The sequence below is a fragment of the Halichoerus grypus genome, chromosome 2, assembly GCF_964656455.1.
Source record: "Halichoerus grypus chromosome 2, mHalGry1.hap1.1, whole genome shotgun sequence".
Lineage (NCBI taxonomy): Eukaryota > Metazoa > Chordata > Mammalia > Carnivora > Phocidae > Halichoerus > Halichoerus grypus.
Window position 1 is genome coordinate 161,074,654 of NC_135713.1, and position 16,413 is coordinate 161,091,066.

At 52.5% G+C, this 16,413-nt stretch overlaps 1 protein-coding gene across 5 annotated transcripts in view; it reads left to right on the top strand.

The window, feature by feature from the left end:
• The window catches only part of TOM1L2 (target of myb1 like 2 membrane trafficking protein), a 120,216-nt gene that overhangs the window by 92,684 nt on the left and 11,119 nt on the right, over positions 1-16,413 (top strand). For 2 of the 5 annotated variants that reach the window (XM_036113069.2, XM_036113071.2), the window contains exons 8-12: positions 6,704-6,837; positions 9,057-9,105; positions 9,656-9,779; positions 11,874-11,991; positions 12,997-13,072. In XM_036113069.2, the coding sequence (XP_035968962.1) occupies positions 6,704-6,837; positions 9,057-9,105; positions 9,656-9,779; positions 11,874-11,991; positions 12,997-13,072 (501 nt within the window). Of the gene's footprint in view, positions 1-6,703; positions 6,838-9,056; positions 9,106-9,655; positions 9,780-11,873; positions 11,992-12,996; positions 13,073-15,357; positions 15,495-16,413 lie in introns of all 5 variants that reach the window. The other 3 variants (XM_036113067.2, XM_036113068.2, XM_036113070.2) reach the window with 3 other exon arrangements.

Genomic DNA, 16,413 nt, shown 5'->3' on the forward strand with positions numbered 1-16,413 from the left:
CAGACTCCCTGCTGAGCAGGGAGCCTGATGTGGGGCTCGATCCCAGGACACTGAGATCATGACCTGAGCCAAAAGGTAGCCGCCTAACCAACTGAGCTACCCAGGTGTGCCTAGCATCCAGCTCTTGATTTCGACACCGGTTCATGAGATAGAGCCCCGCATTGGGCCCCCACACTCAGCTCAGAGTCTGTTTGAAATTCCCTCTCTCCCTCTCCCTCCGCCCCTCCCCCTGCTCTTGCTCTCCGCCCCCCAAATAAATAAAATCTTTTAAAAAATTGTCCATTTGAGGTGGCCGGCACAGTGCCAGGCACAGGGAACTCATCACAAGTCAGAGCTCCTGTGATTATTGTTAGTACATCCTTCTCTACGGCAGGCTAAAGTCTGTCTCCTTACAACTGCTACCCTGGTCTGTCTGCTTTCACCACAGAACAAAACAAAGTCCTCTTTCACAACGTAGGTCCTTAAATATTTGAAGACGGCCATGAGCCCTGCCACGGCCCGGCCTGTGTGGTACAGACGTGCCTATTGGCAGCCCACCTTGTAGATGAGCTGGCAGTTCTCAGCAGGAGCCTGTAAAATTGAGAGCTTCCATCAACCTAAAACCTTCCATCTCTCTCACAGAGCTGGTAAGCCGTATTTTCCCTACCCTGTGTGTAGGCACTTGGGTTCAGGCCTGATATTTGAGACTGCATCGCATCTCCTGAAGTTCACGTCCTTAGCTGCAGCCTGGGAGTCCGGTTTTGGAAATCTTTAAAGATCCTGAGGCTGTCATCCGGTACTCTCCGTCTCTTCCAAATTAGCCTCTTGAGCTTTGTCTTCAAATAATAATAACTTTTAATTAATCCAGTGATGCCCAAATTGGGCATTCCTGTGTGGCCATCCATCAGGTAGTAAAAGAAGCTCTCTTCCACATTGTTTCTTCAAGTAGCAGATGGTATATCCCCTCTTGCTGCTTGCATCTCGTTTCAACAAAAACCGGGATGTCCAGGACCATTTTCTCTAGAGAGATCTAGTTTATTCTCCACGTTTAGCTTCATTATTCCCCCTTCTCTTCAACAAAGAGTTTCTTCTTCTTCTCCCCGCCCCCCCCCCTTTGCTGCTATAGAAAGCGGATCTTCAGGACCTTATTCTGTGTTCCTTAGAACTTGGAGAAGGTTCAGAGGAAACCCATAAAGATGATTAAAAGACTGTTTTGCGAGGTGGGGATGAGAATGTCCCTTGAAGAAAAGATAAAGGCATTGGGATTAATTAGACAGAAAGAGGCTATTTTAATATGTTCTGATAGATGGAGGGCTTTTGCACAAAGAACACTGACCAGCTGTTCACCCCCTCTGTTGAGAACCGGACATAGGAGGAGGCCGAAGCTGAAATATTCCGTGTGTAGGACATGCCTGTCCTGGCTGTTGCATGGTGGGAAGGACGACCGGGGCAAACTGCATGCTCTTGTGACTTAGGATCAGAAGAAAGTCAGTCTGTGTGGCTGCTTTAGAGGGGGACATAGGCAGTGGAAGGTCTCCCAACTGCATCTGCCATGGATCTGGCTGCCGGTGACCCCACGGAGGTCTTGCAGGCGGCCAGCTGGTGTTTGGTGGCAGAAATCTCAGCACGCTGCTTCTCCTCCCCCCTTCGATCCCTTTGTCTTTTTTCTCACTGTTTAAATGTTTTTTTTTTTTTAAGATGATGACATAGGGGCGCCTGGCTGGCTCATTCAATGGAGGGTGTGACTCTTGATCTTGGGGTTGTAAGTTCAAGCCCCATGTTGGGTGTAGAGATTATTTAAAATAAAATCTTAAAAAAAAGATAAAGAAGAAGATGGTAACTTAAAAGCTTGAAGGAAGGAGATAATAAAACTTTCTGCAGAGACCCCAGGACATCCTTGATTTGGAAGCTCCAGGCCAGATTCTTTGGGCCAGTTTAGGCAAAGCTCTTTGAAAGGCCCCTGGGTGCCCCTCTGGGATCAGAGCATTCGAGGCTCTGTCCATGGGGTCGGGGGCTGTCTCTCCCAGCGCCCCAGCTGAAGGCTGTGGGGAACGAGGAGGCAAGTACAAAGGGCAAAGCAGATGTTCTGGGGCTTACAGTCCGTGAGATCACCACATTGTGTGCCCTTGGGTCTCATTGTTCCTGCAAGCTGAAGTCATAATGTTAGAGCTAGCAGAGGTCTCAGAAATCATCTAGCACTTCCCAAACATTTCTGTAAAGTAGGGGGACCCTTTTCTCCACAAATAAAATTCCACAGAGAACTGTAATGTTTCAAAGAGATAAAAGCAGAGCCATGGGGTGGGGTGTCCCAAACCCCATGCCATGGAGGCCCCTCAGTGGCCCTCTGCAGAGCTTTACCACTTCTCCGACCCCCTTTCCTACCCGGGGAGAAACAGGCCCAGAGGGTGCTGGAGGCCTGGAGAGCGGACCTGGACATGGCTGCTTGCTACCTGCCACTTGGTTCCCAGCACCCAGGAGGCCCTGGGCTCCACTGGGGGAGACTGAATCCAACCCTGCCCTTTTCTGTCTAGTGGTTCAGGTGCTTTGGAAGTTTGGAGCCATGTTTCTGAGACATTCTCTGCAGTCTTTTGAACGATCTGGTTTGGTTCTCCTTTGACTCTGGTGGACCATCCTTGAGGCCTGCTCTTTCTTCCCAGGCTTCCACTGATTGGGGTGGGGGTAAGGGCTCTTGCTCATTTATTGGAGATACACACGAGCCAGAGGCACTGCTGGAGGACCTGTCACCACATGGGGCAGCAGCGCCAAGCAGAGGTATGTCCAATCTTGAGGAGGTAGGGGTTGGGGGGAATCCCCAGGAAACATTCTGGGCGGATAGGGAGATGGGTAGCTGGGTAGACAAATGGTAAGCTGGAATTGTAAAATGTTAATGGCAGGTAGAATCTAGGGGTTGGGTATATGGAGTCTACTATAACACTTTAAAATCTTTTTTCTACATTGAAAATTTTGTGACTAAGCGTTGGGGTGGGGAAATATTCTGGGGCCTTGAAGGATGAGTAGGAATTTGTTTGATGGAAAAGGAGGAGAGGAACATGGCAGGCAGAGGGCTACCTTCTCAGGGGCCCCTGAGCAGTAAGGGCTAGTGCCTGAGGCCGTCTGCTATTCTAGAAAGTCTGACGTGTGTTTGAAGAAGTCCCGTGGCTCTGGGAGGTGATGCCGCCAGCTTCTGCCAGGGTGGCCTAGGACCTCTTTCCGTTTGGAATTGGCCTGCAGTTAGGATAGGAAGTCACTGACCTCTTCCCTGTCCTGGGCCTGCCTGGGGGTGGGAGTGGGGACTGCCTTTGCTGGAGGGAGTGGGCCTGTAGCTGGGGCTCAAGATCCTTTTGTTCATCAGAGATTTATTTGCGGACACCTTGAGTGCTGGTGTCCTCTATACGAGGCACATACACATCCAGGAAGGGATCCAGGCACCGCGCCTCTTCCCTCTGTCCACCACCCTGCCGCCTGTGTCCCCAGGCTCTGTCTTTCCCTCTTTTCCGTCCCCAGAGCTTTGGCTGGTCTCCAGCATGTCTTCCAAAGCACTAGGCAAGATCTGCTGCCCAAGAATGGCCAAATGTCTTTTGTCTTTTGGTTAATGGGGGCTGGTCTTTTAAAGTGAATCTGAATCCATGCTCCCTTATGGGCCCTAAGCGGGTGTTCCCTGCACTCTAACGATGTATCATAAATACGATTATTTACGTTGTTGACTTCAGTCCTGGCTGTTGGAATCCTTCTCGTGGTCTAATGTGATTGCTTTTTTCAGAAGTTCATTTTTGTGGGCTTTTGTTTTGTTTTTCGGTTTTCATCTTAGCCCTCGCTCGTGAGCGCACTTTGTTTCTGTAATTAGGGTTTCCGCTGGGCCCTTGGCTTTCCTGTGTACTGTGACTGTCCCAGCAGTGACTGGATTTGACCTGTGGGTGTGTACCAGCACCCATGGCTGGGATTGTGGCAACCCATCACTGAGTTCTGGCCAGGCTCCAAGTCCCAGGCCGCTTCCCGAATGCCCCTCTTATGGCCGGCCAGGGGATCTAGGAGCCGTTCACAGTGGTGGAGAGTGAACATTTCATGGCATTTCACTCTTTCCTGGATATGATGTCCTGTGCGATTAATTTTCAGTATTTGCCTCTTGTTACTCTAACACATGCATGTATGTTTAAAAATGCTTACTGCTGGGTCACTGGGGTCTGGGACGAATCCTGGAGAGGGAAAATTCGATTCTAGGTGAAGGAGAATTGCCCATTCCTCTGAGTGGAGAGAGGGCCAGCAAGAAGGCTAAGCTGGTGTAGATCCTGAGTGAGGACGGTGATGGGGAGCAGGTGGTCTGCACAGACCAAGGGATCAGAGCGCCATAGAGTCGAGGTGTCCCCATCCTTCTTCCTCCAGCCTCAGCTTGCTTCTGACCTCCGCCCCTCTGCATCACCTGCTGGTGGGAATGCTACTCCCCGGGCGCAGCTCGTCTCTGAAGCACCAGGTCAGGGGTTGGGAGAGAGGAGTTGTGAATCCCTGGTGATTTCCTGACAGCCCCTTAGTTCCAGGATCACTCTGCCTTCTCCCAAACCTAGAATGGGAGTCTTAGGAGAACCAAGAGTGGGATTGTCTTCATAGAAAAAACTGGAAGGTCCAGATGCTGGGCTTGCTGGCCCTATGACCAAGAGAGACTGACAGCAGCATTCTGGTTGTAGAGAGGGCCAGCAACAGGGTAGAATGAAGACAAAGGCAGTGTTTCCATAACCAGCCAGACAGGGCCCAGCAATCAGAGGCTCTCCAGGGAAGCTTTTTTTTTTTTTTCTTCCGGTGAACACCAGACTATTTTGTACCCAGCTGCCTAAATCTAGAAACCTTCTGTCTTGACAACTACAGCTATAGTGGGGTGATTGTGGGATGACCCATGTGGGTTGGGCCTCTTTTCTCAGCTGCCCCTGCTCTTGGGGAAGGAGCCCCCACAGGCTGAGCAGCCAGGGGAGGGGTGACGGCAGAAGCAGTTTCCAGACCTGGTGGCCGGCTGGTCATGATCTGCTTATTCTGTGATTGGCAGGTCTGTCCCGCAGGATCAGGCCCAGGACACTCATTGTCGTCCAGTGGTGAAGGGTGTGTGTGTGCACACGAGTGTGTAAGGGAACACTATTTAGAGACCTTGGACTAGGTGTGGATGGAAGGAATGCAACTTGCCTTCATTAATTCTCTCCAAAGCATTTAGGGAGTAGCTCCTGTGTGTTGGTCATGGATGCTGGAGAAATGGGGCCAAGAGATGCCAGCCCTGCCCTCAAGGAGCTTCGGTATAGGAGAGAGGAGGCAGATAAGGGGCCCAGCAGTAAGGCCTCTGTGTGCGGAGCGTAGTGTTGCAGGGCACTGCTGAGCCCTGGGATTCCCTGCTTTATGTTTGGCCCCGTCTGTGTTCGACTCAGCAGATGATTACTGGGCCTTTTCCCCATGTGTGGCGCAGTGTAGGGCTCGAGGTCATCCCTGGGGAAAGAAATGATGGCACCTCCCTCATGGAGTTCATGATCTAGTGGGAGAGGAAACCTAGTTCTAGCCAAGCTGGCCAGATTATGAGATAGAATACGGAGCTGAACAGAGATCATGTATGTGTGCGGTGTCCAGAGCAGTTACATCCATCAGAAACATTTCCAAAGGAGGTGGTTTTGAGGCTGAGCTGTGAGAAGGAAGGAAGGACCTCTGCTCCATCCCTCATCCCCTTCATCCAGTGGGTCATCGGCTGCCTCTGGTGTCCAGGGGGGTGGGGACAGCTTCTCCTCTCTGCTTCACCCCCATTGGGACTCGGAGCTTTTTTCCATAGAATGTTCCTCTAGTCAGTTTGGCAGGTGGTGAGGGAGCTTCACAGGCAAGCTTCAACGAGAGCACAGTTCAGGCTGCTATCTAGAGCAGGGAAAGCCTGTGGAAGCCAGGCCAGAAAGTGGTAAGGGTCTGTCTTCAGGGGGACAGTCCTTCCAAGGGTAGACCGGGCTCCAGTGGTGACTGGGGGTTCATTGGAGTCCTCTTTGGCCAGCCTGGAAGACATGTCAGAGCTTGCTGAGCTTCTCAGACCTCAGCGAGATATCACATGTGCCACCGAAATGTACCTAATACAGTCATAAAATACACTCCTGCTGTTGCTGGGAGTGTAAATGACCTGGTCTCATCTTTTTGGAGGGTCTTCTGCAATTACCAGTCCGTATTCTAAGTGACTATATACCCTTTCACCCAGAAATTCCACTTCTAGAAGCTTGTCCTATGGAAGTACTGGCACAAATGTAGGAGCCTGTGTGTGTAAGAATGGTCCTTGCTGCATTGTTTGGGTTGGCCAGAAAGAGGCCTTAAGGCAGTGGAAGCACGGGGAGATGCTTCATGATACACACACAGGTGGGGCCGGCCATATGAAAGCGACAGGGAGAGGTTGTCGAGAGTATTTTGTTGAAGAGAAAAAGCAAGCTGCAAAGGATCACATTCTTAGACGTAAAGGACACTCTGTACAAACACGTGCCTATGTACATACAAGAGTACAGAGCTATGGACCCTTGTCTGTCCATTGAAAAAGAGCTTCCTTCTTCTGGGGCAACAGGAGATAGAGAGGGGCCCTCCACTTTGCATCCCACCCGCGGCCGGCTTTCTCGGACAAGCGTGCACTCCTTTGGTGACTTTTAAGAATTGACTCATATTTTGCCCGAGGAGGTAGAATGGGACACACATCGTCCCCAGCAGGCTAGCCAGAGGCGTGTGTGTTCCCTAGGAGCTGAACAGGACCTGCCGGGCCATGCAACAGCGCATCGTGGAGCTCATCTCCCGCGTGTCCAATGAGGAGGTCACCGAGGAGCTGCTTCACGTCAATGATGACCTCAACAACGTCTTCCTCCGCTACGAGAGGTGGGGCCGGGGTCCGTTGTCATCCCTCCCAGAGACTGTTGCCAATGGAGGGATTTCTCTCCCAAACAATGTGGAGAGGGAGAGGGAGTGTAGGGTTGGAAAATGCTCATCAGAGATGCTAATTTGTTCCCGGCTGACAGGGAAAATGCTTCTTGTTCTCCTGGGAACGGAGCAGCAGGAAAGTGACGGGCAGAATTAGGCTCTGCCCTTTGCAAGCCCCAGGCTGCCCTGCCTTCCCCACTACCCGCCCTCCCGGGGCCCATGAGGGGAGGGCCAAGGCCTTGGGGCCCGGGAGCTTGCACCTGCTCCTTTGAAGATCCTTTGAGTTTGAAAAGGATTAAAGGGGGAAAAAAAAATCTCTACTAAGGAAAAAAGATTTCCTCTTTGCCTTTCTTTAAAGAAAGAAAAAAAGAGATTTTTCCCTCGCTTTGCAAATGTCAGTGTGTCTAGAGTATTCCAAAGAAGGCAGGGTGTAAGTGCCGGATGCTGCTGCTGTTTAGGGAAACACACACACACACACACACACACACACACGTTCATTTGAGTTCTTTCTGCAGCCAAATCATTTTTGGATTTGAGGTAACCAGCTTGAAAATTCTTTTCCTTTTCCAAAGCCTCCCCTGGGGAAGGAGTTGCCAAAGGAGGTAATGGCAGGCACGGTTCCCAGAGCATCACTCGGGCGTGTGTGGCTCAGGCTTCTCCCAGCAAAGGCACCAGAAAGCACCTTGACCAGGCCAACCTTCTTCCATGTCTGAGGCCCTCCACCCTCAGAGACTTGGGGCCCTGGTCCCTGCGCTGACTCACAGTGTGATGATCTGGCATCATTTAGGGTCAGTGTGACGGGGCTTAGAGGGAGATTTTGCCGTGGGTATCACCACCCCGGGCCTTGTCTTAGCAGGGATGGGTGGTCCTGGGTCTATCCGACAGACAAAGAAACCTCTGCAGTAAGAATGTGCGGCCACCTAGGGGCCCCGTGTGTCCTTTGGAGATTAGAAGCAGATCTGGGGTGCCTTGACTCCCAGCTCGAGACCCCTTGGTTTTGCCTTGTGGTTCTAGTTTCTCTACTTTAAATGGGCTTGGCCTTTTCACCTGAAACCCGTTTCAGCCCCTCCTGGGATAGGAAGACAGGGGCTAATGTGAGCATTTTCCCCTGAGTCTGCCACACCGGCGTGACCACAAATTCAGAGACAAAGCCCTGAGGTGCCATTCTGGCTTGAGTGCTGTTGATAGGACTAATTGTCCCTCCAAGATGGTGTGAGAAAGGTACTCCAGGATTAGAAACTTTTCAGATGTATTAACATTCTCCTTCTCCTTATGGGCCATGGTTCATAAAAACACCCAAGTCTCTCTTGAAACCACAGCGGACACACATCGCCTAACTGGATTGTCCCTCCTGGGGATCCCTACTTACCAGGCGCTGAGCTGAGCAGATCTCAGTAAAGGCTGGTTTCTCCAGCCTCTAGCTGCAGAAGGTCTCCTCGCTACCTCTTTGCCCACGGCATTTTGGAACTTTTAAATGCCAGGGCAGCCCACACAGGTGCCTCACAGTTGCTCTTGTATTCCCCACCTGGTGGGTCTGGGACAGGAGAGGTTGTCTGTGGTTGCTCCTAGCCAGGTCCCATGCGCAGCTACTGGGGAGCCTTTGGGCCAGGCCAAGGGCCTGTGCCTGTCTTCCTCTTCTAGGTATCTACCCTGTGTGTGTCCCAGGCCCTCTCCTCCAGCACACTGAGCTGAGGGCATCTTAGTGACAGGCTAATCATGCCTAGCACAGCTCTATGAAACAGGGAGGGGGCTGCACTTCTTGCCTGGCTTTGGAAATCGGTATCTGAGCCTCTCCCAGGTCAAGTGGTTGGCCCCGCCCCACCCCGCCCAAGGAGCAAAAGGAGCCCTCTGGGCCCAGAGCATGAGGGGACAGCTGGGAATGCTTATAATGACCTCCTTATGATGGGATGTGCCAAACAACACCTTCCTCCCCCTCTTCGTGTGCTCGTGGGTGAGCCTGGAGGCTGGTCCTCCAGAGGAAGGCACGGTAAAGTTGGGGGGTAGAGGGGGACCCACCTCCCATGTCCCCCAAATGGCCCCCATTGGTTTCCTTTTCCTGGAGTCTCGGTGTCCACTGGCCTCACAGGGCCCTTGGTTCCCAGGAGCTCTTCACAGGACCAGTGAGCATCACTATACCGCGTCGTCCCTCCTCACTCTGCTTTCCCTTCCCCTATTAGGTTCGAACGATACAGGTCAGGCCGATCAGTGCAAAATGCCAGTAATGGAGTAAGTATTCCTTCAGAATTCTCTCCTCTCCGGATGCTGGGAGACCTACCTCTGTTAGGTCTCACCTCTGGTCTTTCTAACTGGGGCCTAAATATATGGGTAATGAGGGGCACCTGGCTGGCACAGTCCATAGAGCGTGCGACTCTTGGTCTCGGGGTCGTGAGTTCAAGCCCCATGTTGAGGGTAGAGTTTTCTTCAAAAAAAAAATTGGGGGTAATGAAGGAGTAAGCTCTGGCTGATGGGACACTGCAGAAGAACTAGCAGACACATTCCCGGTGGGAGCATGGCAAGCAAGCCCCAAGTTACAGCTCCAGGGAGAGCGACTGTCCTGGTGACTGCTTCAGCCCTGCCTCCTTTGGGGGCACGGGGAGGAGCCAATGGGCGGGGGCCACCTTGGAGCACCAAAGTCCCAGGGAGGAAAACTGCCTTGTTCCTGGATTGGTGCAGCGTTGATGCTTTTTCTTGGGTTCCCTGCACCGGGCCAGCTGGCTCTTACCTAGGAGCCCAAGGCAGGCGCTCTGGGGCTCACTGCTGTCTTCTCTGCTGGCAGGTACTGAACGAAGTGACCGAGGACAACTTAATAGACCTGGGCCCGGGGTCTCCAGCTGTGGTGAGCCCAGTGGTGGGGAACACGGCACCCCCATCTTCTCTCTCCTCTCAGCTTGCAGGCTTAGGTAAGTGTCTCACGGGTTTGTGTCACGGGCCTTCTTTTCAGGCCACTTCCTGGTTGTGAGTCTGGGCTGAGGGCCCCTTTCTCTCTCTTGGTTGGAAGGCCCAAAGAGAGCCTTTAGAGGGATCCATGGAAAAGTGTATTCCTGAGACCTGGCCAGTTGTGCCACCTTTAGTTGATGACTTCTGTCCCTAAACTTAAAAGTTTAAACCTGTGTTGGAAAGAAGGGATGGGGGGAGTTCCAAGGAACTGGAAGTTGTTTGCTTTTAAACAAAGGTAGCTGCTGTGTTTTATCTGCAATAGTCTCTGTGGTCGAAGTGATTGTCTTCTCAATATAAACTAGGCCAAGGATGGCAAATAGGTTTCAGCTCATTGGCTCCTTGGGACACAGGTCTAAGAAGGATGCTGCTTGGGAGATGAGTCTGTGGTTGATTGGTAATGTCTGCCACGGGCTTGGAATCAGGAGGTGATGGCACAGGTGGATTTGCTCTCCTTGAACTAACATCAGCCTAAAGTGCTGCACTGTCTGAAGCCTAAAACAAAAGAAACTCACCACTTTCCCACTTTTCCGTTTGCAAGTGTGTATATGATTCTAGATAGTACACCGATTTGTAACAGATAAAATTATAGTATTGAAATAATCATGGCTCTCACAAAATTCTTTCTACCTTGGTTTTCTGTTTTCCTTTTTTTTTTTTCCTTAATATTTATCTCTATACTTTCATTCCATTACAGTGGAAATTGGGCTTTTATTTAGTGGCCTGTCCATTGCTGTGATTCTGGCTTCCCAGCATCTCATGAATCTGTGGCCACTGTTTCTCTTTTGGAACAGATTTCTCTGCCTTCAGTTCATCCAGCACATGGCCACCAGATTTAATATCCAAAAGTCAAATTGAATTCTGCTGCCTGCCTTCTTAAATAAAGGTCTAGTGTTGGGGCGCCTGGGTGGTGCAGTCGGGTAAGCATCCGGCTTTTGATTTCGGCTCATGTCATGGTCTCAGAGTCATGAGATTGAGCCCCGTGTCAGGCTCTGCGCTGGGCATGGAGGCTGCTTAAGATTCTCTCTCTTCTTCTTCCTCTGCCCCTCCCCCCACCTCTGCACGTGCTCTCTCTGAATAAATAAATCAATCTTAAAAAAAAAAAGTGTAGGGGTGCCCAGGTGGCTCAGTCAGTTAGCATCTGTCTTCGGCTCAGGTCATGATCCCAGGGTCCTGGGACCAAGCCCTGTGTTGGGCTCCCAGCTCCGCCGAAAGCCTCCTTCTCCCTCTCCCTCTGCCCCTCCCCTCCGCTCGTGTTCTCGCTCTCTCTCAAATAAATTTTAAAAATCTTAAAAAAAAAAAAGGTCTAGTGTCCTTCTCCTGGGCTCCTTTACCTGGCCTTTGAGGCTTTTCACACCCCAGCCACTTCCCACATGCCTTTCCAGCCTTTTTGTTCATCAGCGTCTCCACAGGCGTTTTTCACTTCACACTCCCTGGACTTCCCAGGCTCTGAGCTTTGGTACCTGCCTCTCCCTCTTCTCCTCGCAGCAGAGTCCCCCTGGGCCTTTAAGCCCTATTCTTGGGTCAGTTTTGAATCTCTTCCAATTATCTCAAGCTAGGTACTGGTGGTGTCTGTCTCCCCCCTACTTCATGTGCTCCTTAAGGCCAAGGACCGCATCAGATTCAGTTTGGTCCGCTCATGATCTAGCTTTGAACGTGGTGGGTGCCTGCAAAATGTTTATCAAGGAAATACATGACCCAGGCGCTTAGACGTGTGACTGAGTCAGTGAGGAGTGTACTGATCAGAGCGTTGTGGGAAATCTGCAGAGGCACTGGCCCCAGGCCCCTCCTCGCTGCCAGCAATCTCCCTCTCGTTCATACCGACTCTTCCCCACCTTGAGCAGCTTCGGGGGGGGGGGTCCTGTGGCTGTTCTGTCCCCCATCTGGGCCCCGGTGTGACTTCTCCTGTATGTGGTGGGCTGGGGGTGCCGAGGAGAGCTGCCCAACCTCCCCCCATAGAACCCGAACCTGCCCACGGGCTTCTGAACCTTGGGACCCTTCCTGAAGTCCACGGGCCACATTTTACTCTCATCCTCCCCTCATGTGTTTTGTTGCCACAGACTTGGGGACAGAGAGCGTCAGTGGTACCCTCAGTTCACTCCAGCAGTGTAATCCGCGTGATGGCTTTGACATGTTTGCCCAGACGAGAGGGAACTCCTTGGCCGAACAACGCAAGACGTATGTGGGGACCATTTCAGTGGCTCTCGGAAGACACTGGGGGAGGATTGATCCCGGCCTGGTCACAGGCCAACACAAAGACGCCTTTTGTTTGCCAAGTCCAGGGCTGCCAAGAACGTTGAAATATGTCTGTGAGGACTTGGCAGTAGACACAGATTTTGAATGAACACCAACCTCCCCCCCCCCCCCCAGCCAACCCCTACCTCCCCGCCTTGGGGTTGATTGTGGTTGGATTTCTCCTGTGAGTCACAAGAGAGTGCTTCCCGTGCTGCTGCTGAAGAAGAGCTGGGAGCTGGGGGGCAGCCAGGCAGGGCATGAAGTAGCTCTTATCAGCATGGTTTTCTTGTGCAAGGGTGTGGGTGGAGGCTTCCCTGAAGGCAGCTCCTGCCAGGAGAAGCCATGTGAAACTGGGGATGTGGGTCCCAAAATAGACCACCCCTTGCATCTCAGGGAGGCACAGGAACAGGCTTTGAGCTTCTTGTTCAACCTTAAGGCAGGCGAAGAACTCTTTCCTGCCCTTCCCTGGGGCCCGGCATCTTGAGGCATTTGGCTTTCCGGGTTCCCATGCTCAGGCATCAACAGGTTGACCAGAAACGACGCAAGGCCCCGTTCACGCTTCACCAGCTGTCACCACCTTCCTTGTCAAAGGCCACTGCGGCTGCTGCTTTTAAAATAAGAATTAATGTTGTCTGGAGTTTCAGGGCGCTTTTGACCTCCTGTCAGTGGACTTTGGAGATGCCCTGGTATTGTTACTTGAGAGGGACGTTGAGGGGCACAGTGTCCCAGACCCCAGAGGAAAGGAGTGGCTGAGCCAGTGCTGGAACTCTGGCCTCCTGGGTTTAGCTGCAGTCAGACAATGCATGAGCCCTTTGATGCCAGGGCTGTGGGGAACGTTTCTCCAAGTATGCGTGAGGGAGGTGAGAGGGCTAGAAAGTGATTAGAGGTCACCACCCCGTCCCCTGGGACCACTGCCAGGAACTGACAGACTGTGCTGCTTGTCTCCAGGGTAGCCTACGAGGACCCCCAGGCTGTCGGAGGACTGGCTTCTGCACCAGACAGCCGGAAACAGAGCTCTGAAGTGGTAGGTCTTTCAGCCTGTTTTTCTGCCTGGGGTCCTCTGGAGGGGAAGTCGGGCCGGGTGGCCAAGCAGACTCCAGGGTGCGTGGAGGGCAGGGCCCGCTGGGGGAGACCGGCATGAGAGCACTCGATCGCCTCATTGAGTCCTCACCCCACCCCGCGGGTGATGCCCAGTCAGCCTGCCATGAACCCAAGAGCCGACAGGCCTCGAAAGGTGGCGGCATGCTCTGGGCACCGGGTGAGCAGAGAGCAAGTGGGGATCCCTTCTGGGGGTCCGGCCTCAGAGCCCCTTCTCTTCCGACCTTGGTGGCCCCGAGCTCTCAGGGCACAGGTCTCCTACAGCCAGATAGGGGCTCTCTTCAGATGGTCCACTGCCCTGGGGTGGGCAGGACTCTGACAAAACACTGATCCACACAAGGAAGGGAAAAGCTCATCTGAGCCACATCTGGGCTGATCATCTGCAGTCGGCCTCGCCAGGCAGTACCAACCCACTAGCAGGCAGCGGAGGGCCAGGATTTGTCTGGGGGTCTGGGGCTGGAGAGGTGGGAGGAGCAGCGGGTGGAGGCCAGGAGGGTGTTCTGGAAGGGGCAGAGCTAAAGGCAGAGGTGCTCTCAAGTGGAGGGTGGTGCTTGTTAGAGCCCCAGATTGCAGCTGTGGATTCTGTGAGGTTTCAGGTCACTGCCGGGGAAAGGATTTGTGTCTTAATGCTTCTCATGGGATCGTCCCCCTTTTCACTTAAGGAATGTGTGTGGCAGTGTGTGAGTGTGTGAATGAGTGTCTATTTGCAGGGACAGTGAGGGGGAGGGCTGTGGGATAATGGCCCTGGAACAGTGGGACCTCCTTTTAGGGTCCCCCAGCTGGGTTAGAAAGGAGCAGTGCTCATCTGCCCCCTGGACAGGGAGGTTTGCTTCCAGAACACAAGTTCGGGCCTCCTGCTGCCCGTGTCCAAATGGGCCCAGGCCAGCAGCAGTTTCCTTGAGAAGGCTCGCCTTGGGGAAAGCACTTACTCTGTCTTGGCTCAGCCAACTTGGTAGGAGGCTTGTGCGGCCCTCTGCACTGGCCACTAGGGGGCACAGAAGAGCCAGCCCGAGTGCCTTGGGTCTCAGCACCCTGCCTTTCCACCCCTCCCCGGGACCGGGACTCCCAAAATCTATGCAGTGGTCATGGCTCTGTTTCTCCCATTACTCGGAATGTCTCCTACCCAACTCAGAGAGGGCGTCAGGAGGCCGGGCTGAGGGCCCCCCAGCACATCCCCTCCTCCTGGCCCACCCTGACCTTGCCTGCAGCTCCGACCCTCAGCCAGGCCCACCTGGTCTGCTTCCCCCTGTGCCTCCCGGGCCCGCCTCCATCCACGCCAGGGTGTGTCCTACCACACCTCTGCCCTTAGCAGTGTCTAGGCCTGGATCGGAGCGCAAGAGAGGTGGCCAGCTTCCCGCCCTTCGCCCTTTGGGGTGTGTGGCTTGGCGCATCTCCCTGTTTTCAAAGATCTTGATGACTCCAGCATGTTTTCCACCTGATGGTAGGCAGATTGCTTTCATGTGTACTGCTCGGTGGGAGGAAGCAGGGTTTGTGCGGCGCGCGCATGTGTGTGTCTGTCTCTGCACCTTGGTATATGCGTGCACACACACTGACCCATATGCATCCTCAGGCCAGGATTTCAGCCTCTGTTGTTCCATATCCTAAACTGTGCTGACCTGCAAATGAAAACCGGGCCAAAGGAGAAATGAAGAACACAGGCGAGGGGAGAAAATTGTATAGCCACACCTCCACGGTGCAACCAAATCCGAAGTCTTAACTTTACATGCTGTTATTTAAAAAAGGGCAATATACCCAAATTCAGCGTTCGAGTTAAGAGTTTGGGAAAAGAACACACAGGTAACTGAGAAGGAGGAAAAAAGCAGAAATAAGTTAGAAAAAAAGTAGTAATGACTTCGTAAGAGCTGGTTCTTTGAAAAAATTGACCTTTGCCAACCCCGAGAGCCCTAATGAGAAGCGGCCATGGGCAACCTTCCGTGACCTCCCGGAGATTTTCCAAGTGTACAGGGATAATTGGCAGGAGTATATGGTACCCTGTCGGGATTCTCTGTTACTAAACTTCTCTTCTGTTTTTTCAGGCAGGTAAGGGGGAACGTGCTGGAGGGGGTGGGGGGTAATGGGTCACATCTCCTTCCATGACAACAGATCAACTCTGAACAGTGGCTTTTCCGTTTCCATGATATATACTGTTGCTTTCTTTATCTGGGTCTTGCTGTGACTTTTCTCTCTGGGACTTTTCTGTCCTCGGCCCAGAAGAGAGGTAAAGGTGGGGACTCTGACCTGGAGCCCATAGACAGCTGGCTCATAACCCAAGGAATGGTGAGAAGTCACCAGCTGAGCCGAGCCCCCTGTCCACCCCAGCGCTTACCTGTGTCACCTGCTGAGCCCTTGTGAGTCAGACAGTACAAGGCCGTTCTCTCTTTCTGACTGGGTGCCAAATTTTCCCCTCTTGCATTTGTGCAATCTCCTGAAGCCACAGACTTCCAGCCCCAGAAATACCTTCTCTGGTTTTCTGCTGAGGTCCGTGCCCCTGGGTCTTAAGGGTCTGGGACATTGGTGGGAGTGAGGGGAGGGCTCCTTCCCTCCTTTTACTGTCTCTGGAGCTCCCGGCAGTATTCACTTTTCCAGGATAGAGCACAAGTTCCTGTGGCTTTTGCTTCAGAAGGGACATTTCTAAGAGAACAGACTCAAAAGCATCCTCTGATGGGTTGGAGAAGCCCCCTCCAGCCTATGAATTTGGCAGTCCTAGGCTGATGGGTTTTTATGATGGAGTTATTTGTGTCCACTATGTCCCCTAGAAGAATTTGAGACATCTTCAAGAAACACACAAACACAATAGGAACAGAGTGAAAAGAAGACAAAGCCAGGGGAGGTTTTTTTCTTTTTCTTTTTTTTTGATTTAAATTCAATAGCCAACATATAGTACATTATTAGTTTTTAAGCCAGGGGCATTTTAATATCATAAACACAGTTCTCATGAAGTAGAGCTTTTCTGCCAGAGTCCTGAGTAGGTCTCTCCTGCCTCATCTGGTCAGGTGGCCCTGAGTGTGGTACAGAGAGAGAGGGTGATCTCGTTCCAGGCTGCTTGCCTTGGAGTGATGATTTCATTCCTAATGAAGCCACAGCCCTCACCGAGCACCTCTAACATAGAGACCAAAGGTCTGTGCGTGCATGTGTGGTAGGACTGGAGCAGGAGAGGATGCACAGAAGGAGATATGATAAAAAACAGGGAAGCGTCAGCCTCTGGGTGGAGCCGGGCAGACACTAGGCACACACACCGGGGAGGACGCATAACTGAGCCCTGGAAAC